This window comes from Taudactylus pleione, unplaced genomic scaffold (genome assembly GCF_031769625.1).
Source record: "Taudactylus pleione unplaced genomic scaffold, aTauple2 ptg000041l, whole genome shotgun sequence".
NCBI classification, from domain to species: domain Eukaryota; kingdom Metazoa; phylum Chordata; class Amphibia; order Anura; family Myobatrachidae; genus Taudactylus; species Taudactylus pleione.
This window is the reverse complement of record NW_028284443.1, coordinates 50,310,506-50,324,424: the sequence shown is the minus strand read 5'-3', so window position 1 is coordinate 50,324,424 and position 13,919 is coordinate 50,310,506. Positions and strand designations below refer to the sequence as shown.

Sequence of the window (13,919 nt, the reverse complement as noted above, 5' to 3'; positions counted from 1 at the left end):
TTAGGAAGTGGTGTAATCAATGACCAACAAATAGGTGCAAAATAGGATTCAATACAATTTGTTTTTAAATGTTATCATATTTTCATTAAGTGGTTCCATATAATCAGCAAACTTCTAATGTTTGCAATATGTAGTTTTGGAATCCATTGACTATAGATACAGAATCATAACATTTCATTAAATTCATCAGGCATCTGCATGAAAGTTTGTAGTGTTCCTTAACAATCTATGTCGTGTATGTTTGTACAAAACAGATACAGTTTAGTATTTTGTATGTTTAAATTGTAGACACACCAAGTTATTCAACACTGATATACAGCACAATACAATGTGCATAAATGATAGGACTGGAGAGCTATACAAATGTAAATGAAAGTTTTAGGAAAAATATTTAATGTTTGATGCAGCTAAATGGATATATGTACTAGGCTAGTGTTCTGTTTGGACAAGTTTGTATGCTATAGCAGATGTTACAAAAAAGAAAGCTTTACATCCAAAGCAATTAACAGCAAAATTAACATGTGGTCTACATTTGCACCTATCATCATATTTACCATGCAATACAGTATACAGTATGCACAATATATAAAAATCAAAAACATTCTAATGGGTATATTTACTAAAGCTCGAGTTTGGTAAGTTGGTTGTTTTTCCATCAGTTATGCGAACAGTCCATTTATTAATGGCAAAACCAATGGAAAAAACAACCAAAATACTGACTTTAGAACATCAGAACAACTATCGCTTATTTTACATAGTCAAGTTTAGAAGGTGCAGATTTACTAAGCTTCAAAATGACCAAAACCTGACCATAAAATGATGCCCACCCAAACAATAGTCCTCACTGTGGCAGGCAAGTTTGGGTGAAGCCCTGAACAGATCACTATGATCTGTGCAGGCTTTGTTAGATGATGATGATAATAAATGGTTAAAATTAGAAATACAGAACATGTGGGGTCCCCCCAAATGCATAACCATACCTGGATATCTGAGCCTAAGCATTTACTGGGAAATAGGTGGAAAACTGTGTGGGGTTCCCCCTATTTACCAATAACCAGCACTAGGCTGAACCAGCCAAGGGGCTGATGCTATAACAGGGGGACACACAGAGTGGGGTCCCCCTGTAATAACTGCAGCCAGCCCAAATCTGTTCATCCCTGGTCTGGAATCTCTAGGGAAGTGTCGTCTCAAAAAAAAAGGGGTTCCCTTCCCCAAAGACAACCCCCCGGGCTTTGGGTGCAGAGGTACTGGTAATAAAATAGTTAAATTGCAGGTGTTCATCAGTTTTAAAATAGACCAAAGACTGCCACATTTTCCCCCAACAGTCTGACTTTAAGCCTATAACTATTTATATATAGGATGCAAATGACACATAAACTAGACATTACACTTTAGTCTTGTGTCTAGTGGTTCTGATTTAAAAAAAATTCTGATAAATTATAGTGTGCACTGTATTATTAGGTAGCTATGAGAGCACCCTGAATTTTGCAGATTTACTTAATTACATAATTTACAAATGTTTAACTTAGATATTATCTCATTTACATGCTAGAGTAAAGTAAAAGCAACATGGAGTGAACTTGGTTGTTTAACAAGGCACCACACCATATCCTAACTGCATATTAGTGCTGTACTCAAAGTATTAATCATCATATGACAGATACGTTTATATAACTAGTTAATAAGATAATATTAACCATTATGTTATATACAAATCCAATGCAATAAGGTAGAAAATAGATCTTAATAGCTTATTATTATCTACATTCATAATAATAATAATAATAATAATAATAATAATAATTATAATAATAATAATAATAATAATAATCACTCTTAGACCTCTATTCATACCAGCAGCCTTTGTGATTTCATCTGTGGCTTAATTCATGTGACTAAAATTAAGAATCATCCCTCTTTTCCCAGCTTGCTCCATCTTTAACTATTGCTTTTTTGGAAAAGCTGTGAATCTATTAATCTAGCATGGCGTTTGTAGCATGAGTGCTGTAATGTGACCTTCATGCACTTACCAACACAGACAACAAGTAGACATGTAGCATGAGTTTAAGTTAAGTTAGTCTTTGATTTAATGATTCCAAAGGCCCTTCATTTTCTTTTATACAGCACCATAAAATCAATGACTCATGGCGTTAAAAGCTCAGTAGACCCACTGCTTTTGAAAAAGAAGATGAAAAAAATTGGGCATCAAGGCGAACTAGCTGTTCTCAGTAGCTTACTGTACTACATCACCAATTCGAATGCTTCCGGTGATATAACATCAACCAAACAGAAGCAGACAGACAAAATTCAGAAAAACATGACACAACACAATAAGCAAGAACAAGCTAACAGCAAGAATGTCATACGCCCAAGCAGATTTCAGCTGTTGCAGTCTAAGTTTATGAACCCAAACCATGAACCTCCTATGAAAAGGCCAAGGGAAGTAGGAAAATTAACCTTTAGAGAACACCAAAGTATCGGTAGAATTTCCTCAGGCAGCATTGTCAAAAAATTAGATTCCACAAAACTTAAATTTAACAAAGATGAAAAAACAGGAAATGAACTGCACTTCCAGATTAATAAGAGTCAGTGGAATAAAAGCAATGGGAAAAGCAGAGTGAAGTCCATCCTGAATAAATTTGCAGCTGCAGAAGAAAAAGAAAACAAGAACAAGACTTCTTGCCTAAAACCAGAATCTACCAAACTGAATGAACCCAAAATAAACACAAAAAGTACAGTTATTTGTGCCTTGAAGGAAAAGTTTGAACACAACTCCAAAATATGTCTAGTGGTGAAACCTTCATTGGTTTCAAAAGAGCATACAGTGAAAACAGAAATCTCTACAGATAACACTAAATACATTAATAAAGCAGATTTTCAGTTGCTACAGACCCCCACAGTGAGTGCTACATGTATTGAGCTGCCAGAGCCTGAATGTGCAGATCTAAAGGAACAGACCGTTCCCAGCTTCCTGGCAACAAGTATAATTATGGAAGCATATACTAAGGAGGCTTTAGGCTTGTCTTCCACGGTGATAGATTCAGAGGAACAAACACTCAGGAATGATCAAAATGAACTTGGTATGTGTGAGCAAAGGGAAGGCTTTCCTGCAAGTCATTCCTCTACCACTAGTGATGAGTTGGGTGTGGCAGGAGATAGTAACATTGCTCCAAACATACATGGGGACGAAAGGTTTACAGGAATAATAGGATATGTACACTCCAGTGATCCCAGCTCCTCTGACAAAGAAAGTTCATGGGTTAAAAAAGATATTATACAAAGTGCATTGGAGGACAATAAGAAAGGAATACAAGCAATACAACTAGAAGTGAAAAATTTGTCTGACGCAGAAACAACAGAGAAAAGCTCTATGGATACACTGAATATGATTGGTGATATCCAAGTTGAAGAAGTAACTTATATACAACCCCCAGCTAAAAGGGGAGCGTATTGTGGAAACACTGAAATAAATAAACCCTGTGTAGACAATGTGGATAATAAACAATTGGATACCAATTGGAACAATGATATTACTAACAGCAATACAAATAATGAGCTGCAAAGTAGCAGCAAAGCTACGAAACATGAACTATATGACAATGAGGACACATACACATACAAAAGCAACAACAACAACAACCACAAACTAGGAAATAAGCACAGTGCTGTAGAAGACAAAAGTAGTGATTATAGGTACAGTAGAAATATTGAAAGAGCAGCAGAAAATGAAATTAATGATACTGCCAATAACTGTAGTTCCAATAATGATTTTAAAAAGGAAAATAAACAGCAGCTCCAAAGTATTGATAAAAAAACTAAAGTTTCAAAGCCTATTTATAGCATTCCTTATGCTTCATTGACGAATGACCATGTCACACCCATGTCTGATGAAACAGGAGGTAAATCTTCTGCAACCATTCATGTTGAACCTAGATATGGGATGTGCTGTGACTATTATGTACTAGAGCAATTGCGCGAAAATATTCCTTCAACCCTTAGTCTTACAAAGCAAGCATCCTGTAGCACAGAACCGTGTGTTCAGTTTGGAATGGCATTGTGCAAAATCACAGAAATTCATGAAAAAATCTTACATGTTGTAAAATCTGTTAAACGAGCTAATGAATTGGAGAACAGGTATTCACCAATTATGGAACAACAACATGTAGAGAAGAATTGCAAACCATCTCTTTTACCTTGTGAGACATGTCCCTTACAGAACTTAAAAGCGAATAAACAGTCTTTAAAGTCAGAGATATTGCATCTAATCGGACTACAGGACACAATGACCTACATGGAGTCAGATGATAATTTGAATGAGAACCACCATACAGTGGATAAAAGAGGGACCTCTAAGTATCAAATTCAATCATCTATCGATCTTCACAGTGAGCAGGACTCAATATTATGTGCTACAGAAAGCACAGACAATGAGATCTTGACGGTTTTAAACACTGTCAGGCAAGATGACAGTTTGGAGAGCAAACTTTTATCAGTGATGGAACATGACCAAAAACGTGAAGAAAAGATTTGTGAACCATCTCTTGCACCTTGCGAAAAATGTCCTCTAGGAAACACAAAAGCAAAACAACAGTCCTTGAACATGAAGACATTGATTCATGAAAACAAAGGACAACAACAAACAATGACTAATGTTGAGTCAACTGACCATTTGAAAGATAACAACAATACAATGCATAAAAGAGTAACTTCCAAATATCAAATACCTTCTCACAGGGATCTTACAAGTGAACAGCAATCCATAAAATGTATCACCCATAGCAAAAATAATGTCACCATCAATGAACTGTCCAAATATAAAGTGCAGAGTTACAAGGACACTGAAATATCATCAAAACAATCATTTAAACCGCTAGTTGTCACTGCTTGTGACACCTTTAAACATTGCAATTGATTTCTGCTTTTTGTCCATATAATCATATAATATTTCCAAAACAAATGTTCAACCATATTTTTAAGTGCTGGACATTTACATCAGAAATATTCTTGAGAGCTTTATGTAAGAAGTTTGCTCAAACAATTTGTATAGTTATTAATTGACATGTTGATGTGTTTGATGAGATTTGCTTGCTGAGATTAGCCTTATACCAATAAATGAACTAGTTTAGTACATTATCATGCTGAGCTGCTCTAATTTCAAAAAGCGTCATTGCATCATCATTATCATTTTCATCTCTAACGTAATAATTATCTGATTCAATATTTCAGAAATTATCTAGATTCTGTGATATGCTGACCATTATTAAAATGGTATAATTACTCTTTATTTGCAGATTGTTTGTAATTATTTTTTTTAATAATAAATAAAATAATTATCTTTCAAAAAATATTTTAGTCTACAATTTTTAAGCAATTAAATCAGAAGAATTGTTAACTGTAGAATTGTAGCATGTGGTTTAAAATGTTGGATAGATTTTAAATAATTATAGAAGGAGCAAACTAGGATTTTGTTGAAGGTACATCAAGTGTATAGAAATCCCAACCTGGTACTTTGAATGAAACTCTTTAGCTAGGTATACACTAGACATTTTTTTAAAAGATTTGCAGATTTCCGATGGATCTGAATGACAAATCGTTCAAATCCTCCAGTGTGTACAGTGTGCACGCTCCCGTTGAGTCATCCGTCACATCTTCAGATCTGCCGTCCCTGCTGCTCAATCTGAAGATTTGACTGACGACCCCATGCATTTGGATGCAGCGGGGGTACAACATATCGTGCGGTCGTTCACTAGATTGTGTGGTGTGTATGGACCACATGATATGCCGTTCCATCGCATCTGCTGGGTACACAGGTCGTTTAGTGTGTACCGAGCTGAAGACATATGTTTTTCATATACCTCTTTGTAGCTGTACTAAGGCATGACACTTAAATGGATACATTAATATTGTACAATATATACTGTATACAGTACATTATACAGAAGCTGTAAAATCCAACATAGAAGGCGTTTTAGTTCTCTAAATAGCAAGTTATATACTTTTTAAGCATCACATTTTTCTAGTTATCATCATTCAAATCAATATCTCCTTTTTCAAAATCTCTATGAAAATTAAACAATGATGGCTAAAAGAGTAAAAAAGTAAGGTAAATAGCTGCTACTTATAAACTGTCACAGTGGTTAAAGTTTAAAGAACACACCTGACTTATTCATGGGATTGCTGCTTTTTATATCTCCTTTTGTACTACCTGCCCTTTACACAGCAATGAAACTAATGGCAGTGCAGCAGGTGCTCCTCTCTAGGGTTCTGTGGATCCAGTGGCCCACACCACAGCCAGGGCCAGATTGCAGGGAGGGGGGGGGGTCTGAGGGCATGCACTCACAGAGCTCCCCACCATTGGATGACTAGTTTATCAAAGTGATCCTCAGCCGCTGTAAACGGCCAGCCAATGAGCAGTAAAAACCTGCACAGGCTCAGTGTACAGACACTGGCCTCACAGACTGCATTGCAGTGAAGGAAGGTAGCTGGCAGGGAGACTGCCTTGCACTCTGCATAGTAAGTAACACATCACAGCAGTCAGGTTTTTTTTCACAATTGAGTGGGAGGTTGGATCAAGGGACCAACCACTCACTAGCACTTGGCACTGGCCTTAGAGTAAATTATTGACTAAGGTGTATAGGTTTTTCTAAAATGTCACTGTATATGTGCTCAAATAAATTACATGTATTTTAACCTCTTCAAATTATCTACCTATAATAGCATCAATAGTATCAGTCTACCGAGAGCAGAATTCTGAGAGTGAGAATTTCAAATGCAAAAATAGGTAAAAAGGATGTGATCCCTAAGTGTATGCAATTGTCCAGTAGTGGAAGAAACAATAAAACATCACTGATACTGAAATCACTGGGCTACATTCCCAAAAAGAATATGAGTCCTGACTCCTAACAGGACAATTTATTTTTGGGGAAAGTGCAGTTGTTTGCCTTGCACATATATTTGCCTATTCTCTCCTTAAATACTGCACAGTCATGCCTCAATCAAAAGCGTGAGGACACATTGAGATTGTTTTTGTGAAATGTCTAACTATCATACATACCATATGCTTTTATTATATTATTAAGATTATGTGGGGAATTCAGTTAGCCCTGTTAATATAACAAAGGGTGAAAATGAGTGGTAGCCTCAGGCTTTAATGCCAGGGGATACTCAATTCCTGCCCCTTTTTTACCCAAGATCTTTTTAACGCCTGTTAAATTAACAAGTTAACGGGCGTTAACACATGTTATTGGGCATTAACAGGCTATTTATTGGGGATTTATTTTCGGGTCTGACCAGCAGTGGCGTAACTAGGGTATTTGGAGCCCAGGGCAAATTTAAAAAAGGAGCCCTCCCTCCACCCTATGTGTGCGCAAGGCACGCGTGCAGTGAAAAATGGGCGTGGTTGCAAGGGGCGTGGCCACTGAAAAATGGGGCGTGTCAGCATGACACACCCCTTTCTTGTCACTGGTAACATTTCTTTCCATTTGCACCTTAATGCAGTGCCCCTTATACAGTCCCCCTTATGCAGTGCCCCTAGTAGTGGTCCCCCTTATGCAGGCCCCCAGTAGTACCCCTTATATAGTACCCCCAGTGTACAATGCCCCCAGTAGTGGTCCCTTTTATGCAGACCCCCAGTAGTGCCTCTTATGCAGGCCCCCAGTAGTGCCCCTTATACAATACCCCCAGTACCCAGTAATGGTCCCCCTTATGCAGACCCCAATTAGTTCCCCTTATACAGGCCCCCAGTAATGATCCCCCATATGCAGTGCCCCTTACACAGTTCCCCCTGTAGTAGTTCCCCTTATGCAGCCTGCCATTAGTTCCCCTTATACAGTGCCCCCAGTAGTGATCCCCATATGCAGCCCCCCAGTAGTGATCCCCCATATGCAGTGCCCTTTATACAGTGCCCCCAGGAGTGATCCCCCTTATGCAGGCCCCCAGTAGTGCACCTTATGCAGGCCCCCAGTAGTTATCCTCCCTATGCAGTGCCCCCTGTAGTGGATCTCCCTTTTCAGTGCCCCCTGTAGTGGTTCTCCCTTTTCAGTGCCCCCAGTAGTGGTCTTCCCTGAGCAGTGCCCCCAGTAGTAAGCCCCTTATAGAGTTCCCCAGTAGGAGTCCCCCTTGATGCAGTGCCCCCTGTAGTAGTCCCCAGTAGTGGTCCCACCCCCAATGCAGTGCCCCCAGTAGTAGCCCCCCCAGTAGTAGTCCCCAGTAGTGGTCCCCCCCAATGCAGTGCCCCCAGCAGTATCCTCCCCAGTAGTGGTCCCCCTCCAATGCAGTGCTCCCAGCAGTATCCCCCCCTGTAGTAGTCCCCAGTAGTGGTCCCCCCCAATGCAGTGCCCCCAGTAGTATCCCCCCCTCCCCCTCCCGATAAATACACACAGAAATTAAACAATAAATAAAATAAAAATTCTTACCTGAATCCACGCTCCCGCCGCCGTCGTCCGCACGTCAGTCCTCCCGGGCTGGCGCACTCTGCATTATGGGAGAGACGTCATGATGTCATGACTTGTCTCCCATTTACCCACTGCAGGAGCCGGAAGCGAGCCGGCTCTAGCAGTTGGCGCTGCGGCTGCAGCAGTCAATGACAGTCTATCTGACTCTCATTGGCTGCTGTTTAGCACACACATCGCCGCCAGCACTGGTGGTGATGTGTGTGCAGCAGCAGCCAATGAGAGTCAGATAGACTCCCATTGGCTGCTGATTCACACACACATCGCTGCCGCTCGGCGGTGATGTGTGTGCAGTAGCAGCAGCAGCCAATGAGAATCGTCTGACTCTCATTGGCTGCTGGTTAACACACACATCGCCGCCAGCGCTGATGGCGATGTGTGTTATGCACAGCATGAGCCCGCCTGCCACACTCCTCCTGGCGCTATTGGGCAAGCGCTCAGGGGGAGGGAACCGGCTCAGCTGTGCAACACAGGGCCGGTGCTGGAAGCCTAGCGCCGGTCCTGTGTAAATGTGTAGCGCTGACCGCACTCACTGCGGTCGGCACTACACTGGCTAACTAGGGCGGGCCAGTACCATGGCCGGCAGTGCCCCCCCGTGCCACCGGTCCCATGGCGCCCAGGGCACACACCCTGCTCGCCCTGCCCTAGTTACGCCACTGCTGATCAGACCCCCAAAATAATCCCCCTTAAGTGCAGCATGCCATCCTGCCTTCGAGGCTATTTGAATAGAACAGAGGGATCAAATTAGCTGCATATTGAATTCACCCCTATGGGGCAGATGTACTAAGCTCTGGAAAGGGATAAATTGGAGAGTGATAAAGTATCAACCAATCAGCTCCTATCTGTCATTTTGCAAGCACAGCCTGTGACATGACAATTAGGAGCTGATTGAAGTTTATCACTCTCCAATTTATCACTTTCCAGAGCTTAGTACATCTCCCCCTATTTCTGAAAATGTACATAAATTGCAAATGGAAACTGCAGCATGGTATTCCCATTGAACATCTAGACTGAGTAGCCATTAGTTGGGTACGGGATGCTGGCGCTCAGGATCCCGGCGGTCAACATCCTGACGCCGGCATCCCTACTTAGTATCCTAACTCTTCCCCTCTACCTTCTCTTAACCCTCCCTTCCCGGTGCCTAAACCTAACCTTCCCCTAGTGCCTGAACCTAACCCTCCCCCCTTAGTGCCTAACCCTTCCTAATCCTAACCCTCCCCCTAACCCCGCCTCTTGCCTTCAGGATGCCAGCGGTCAGGATACCAGCACCGGGATTCTGACAGGTGTTGGGGTTCCGGCGCCAGTATTCTAAGCACCGGCATCCCGCATGCCGGGATATTGATCGCATCCCTAGCCATCTTCCTTACTGTCAAGGTTGTGTAGAATTCAGGACATTATATTTGTAGAAAAAAAAAATTGTGCTTTCCCCTACAGCAGTGATAAAATGTACAGCTAAGCCCCTATAAATAGGCCTTCTCCACACTGTCAGTCTCATTCAAATATCTTGTCCCAGAAAAAAAAATCTAATTTCTACAAGTGGGTGTACTTAGCTTGTTTACCCCAGCAGACAACACCAGATTATATTGTTAATCAGCACAAATGGGAGCATAACACAAAAGTAGACAAATTACATAAGGAAATGTCATTTGCATTGCAGGCTCTCATTCTGCAGCTCAGCTTTGTTAATTACAATGTATTGATTTCTTCATCTTATTTGCTAGACAACTGTACAAAGCATATGAGCACTATAACTACTGTATGGTAGTTACATTAATTAATTAATGTTTCTCTTTGAAAAAGTTCTGGATGCACCTAGATGTCCAATTTGTATTATACTATGTGTATTGTACTATTTGCAGAAAATCAAATGGGATTCTTATTAGGAGCAATCTCCAGCCTTTTATGTTGCTGTTGATTACATAATTAAAAAAAATGTTAGTGTGTATAATTTATTTATTATATATCTTTTGTGTTCACATCTATCTTCTTGTATTATGAACTTTAAAAGAAATATAATAAAGTGCTGTTTAAAATGTCTATGTGACTGAGTTGTATTATGTAAAATTGTGTGTGAGCATCCTGTATTCATGTGTTATGGACTATTGTAAGTTCTTTTAATATACATAATATATATTACATTACTGAACGGTGTGTACATCATTTCTACAAACATAAAACATCACAAATATAGTAAATAAATTGTGTTTATTCATTGCTCTTGTTGAGTTGTTGCTTAACCTCAGCATATTCAACTGTTTGACAGTACCCGCAAGTGACTAGATTGGATCCATGCATTGGAAAATAAAACCTGAATTGGATCAATATAACAATAACGCATGTGTAGGTTTTGTAGGATTTCTACACTCGCTTCTCTGGATCAGATAAGGCACTTTTCTATCAAATTATATTATTTCAATGAGTTCTGACTTAAACATGGAAACGATGGGAGATTTACGTTGGGGTCAATGCTTTAGTATTTGACGTTTATGACTACTAGAAGGAGAATAAGAAACACCAATGATCCCCTCAAATGGCACAAACAACACATATAAATAAAAAATAAAAGTCCTTACATCCAATATTTCTTTATATCTGAATGAAGCTTATCAATTTATTATATGTGTTCCTTCTCCAGAATCAGTGAGAATACTTCAAACCATAGGAAAAAAATGTAATCTTTTATCTCCCAATTGCGATCCTCAATCACTCGGATAAAAAAGAAGATAGAACATAGTGCAACATTGCAAATAAACAGGAACAAGGTTTATTTTTTTAACATCGCACTCACATGTAAACAAACTTAAAAAGCATGTAGCCACAAGGCTGTATACAGGGGTATCAAATCACTCCTTCATCAAATATGTTACCCTCCCAGATCGATTTGGGTAGGAGGTTCAGAGTCCCGGGATTCTCCCTACTCCTTTGGGCAGTTAAAGATGGCAGCAGCGGTTCCCCAGTCAGAAACAATCAACACGTTTGTCACCAGGCTTAAAGCTTTTCGGACCTTATGTCCTTCCTCAGTAGCATGGTGACATCCTGCACAATATAGAGTATATATACCTACACTAATTAAGATAATAACCCACAAGGAGTCCTGCATTTTTTGCTCCATTCTACGGCGCATACGGGCGGAAGTGACATCATTACTAAAAGCCGGAACCGGAAATCCGTACTACGCACTTCCATGCGTTCCACCGTGACAGAGACCATAACCAAAAATATGTCCGCTGTTCCACCATGCGCTCCAATAAGTATCCGGACTGTAAATATAGAGGGCAAGGTTTTTTCAATTCCACTGTCAGTCAGTGTCCATCATTTATAGGACCCGGGGAATATAGCGCCTATAATTCCCAATTGGTTTTTTCGGTACATTATAATCCAAACAGCCTAAGTACACAATAACTTTGTCCATATGAATCCATAATCATCTGGAGTGGAATATACAAATAAATAAATAAATAAATAAATAAATAAATAAATATAATAATTAGATACTAATATATCAGAGACAGAAATATAATAGAGATATTGAAATAGATATAAAATATTAATATAATGCATTCAAAATATATATATTATATAACAAATAAAACAGCAGTAGATATAAGGCAGCACTATAACACATTTTAAAAAAAGTTAAAATTAATCTTATAAAAACCATTTCAATTCAAACTCGCCATTCAGACCGTTTGGGGTTGGAGTCCCTAATTTATATATCCATATAATTTCTGTCTTGGATAATCTGACCTCCAAATCTTTATTCCTCCATGTTGATTCTACGGTCTGAATGCCCCAAAAGGCTTTCATATAGCAGGGATTTGACTTATGAGTAGTCTTAAAATGCATAGATACCAGTGTTCTCCCCAGGCTGTTTTTTGCGGGTGCACCACCCGGCAAGAAACCGCCTACCACCCGGCACTTTGGGAGCCTGCAAGTAGGGACAGTATGTGGGAGCTGTATAAAAATGACCAGATCCTACAGACTTTGCAGCTGTTTCATAATCAGACGACTGGGCCTCTAATAAGAAGAGGAGACTTAATAAGATTTAATTTTGAAATAACATTTTATATATTATTTTATCATTGCGAAGGCCCCCAACCATCTACTTCTTCATTCCACCCGGCTGGAAAAATTTTCTGAGAAGAACACTGGATACTGTATGGGTCTCAAGACCCTTCTTGATAATATATGTATGTTCCCCTAATTATGTTTACATGTGAGTGCGATGTTAAAATAAACCATGTTCCTTTTTAATTGCAATATTGCACTATGTTCTTTCTTCTTTTTTATCCGAGTGATTGAGGATCGCAATTGGGAGATAAAACATTTTATTTTTTTCCTATTGTTTGAAGTACTGTATTCTCACTGATTCTGGAGTAAGGACACATATAAGAAATATATAAACTTAATTCAGATATAATATAAAGAAATATTGGATGTAAGGAATAATTTTTTATTGCTATTTATATGTGTTGTTTGCGCCATTTGAGGGGATCATTGGTGTTTCTTATTTATTGTCTGAAGATTCTATTCTCTCATAGGTTGCATTCCACGGTTTGCGCAGTCATTATTATTGTTATTGTATACTAGAATGAGAATTACATTTTTTTAAGCAAAGTCTTCCAAGGATCCAGATGAAAATATAGCATATTTACTGTACAACATATTTGTATTGTGTATATAAAATTGTGTTTAAATAATAAATTACTTTATACCAAAGAGTTCAATACAGTATATCTGCATATACACAAGCAATATATATTTTAGAGAATCCTTCCTATTACTAAATGCTTTTTTATGCTGTTTACGTATACTGTATGCTCTTAGGGCGAGTTGATTTGCAAAGGGCACGCTTTAGAAGAAAAATTATTTTTGTATATAGAATAGTGAGGATATTAAAATAATTTTTTTTATAATATCTCTGTTTAATGAGGAAGAAATTGCTCCTCAGGATGCTGTTGGCATTGCTGTAATGTGACATCACACGGAGGGACATGGCCTGCACTGGTCCCGCGAATAATGTTATATATATCAAAATGGCCCTTGGCAGAAAAAAGGTACCCCACCCCTGATCTAACGCATCCACAAAAGTCCCGTATAGCATATAAACACTGTTAGGTTGTTGAATTGTCCAAAATATTTACCCCCAATCCGTCTGACAGTGATCCAGCTTATATAGAGTGAGCCGTCTCTGTGTGTACTCACAGCTTACTCCCAGCTCGTAAATTGTAATTCCACATATTGTGTTTAAGAATTGCAGTACCCATGTGGGCTACAATATGTTGGTAGAACAATCAGGACTCTCAAGAAATATCAACAGTATAGTGTATCCCGTCATTTTTGTTCCCATCATGAAGGAAATCCAGAAGGTCTTTCTATTACAGGCATTAGACATATTAAAAAAACAGATTTAGATTCCTTTGTTCCCAGGAAGAAAAATGGGTTTTTAGATTGCACACTCTATATCCC

General features: G+C 39.1%; 1 protein-coding gene across 1 annotated transcript; it reads left to right on the top strand.

The window, feature by feature from the left end:
* Positions 1-2,305: 2,305 nt before the first annotated feature.
* LOC148538158 (uncharacterized) lies at positions 2,306-4,912 on the top strand. Its single transcript, XM_088457587.1, has one exon. The coding sequence runs from the start codon at positions 2,318-2,320 to the stop codon at positions 4,910-4,912; it is 2,595 nt and encodes an 864-aa protein (XP_088313713.1). The 5' UTR covers positions 2,306-2,317.
* Positions 4,913-13,919: the final 9,007 nt, after the last annotated feature.

Excerpts from the sequence above, each read along its gene's own strand:
- LOC148538158 (XM_088457587.1), top strand. The coding sequence starts at position 2,318 with ATGACACAACACAATAAGCAAGAACAAGCTAACAGCAAGAATGTCATA.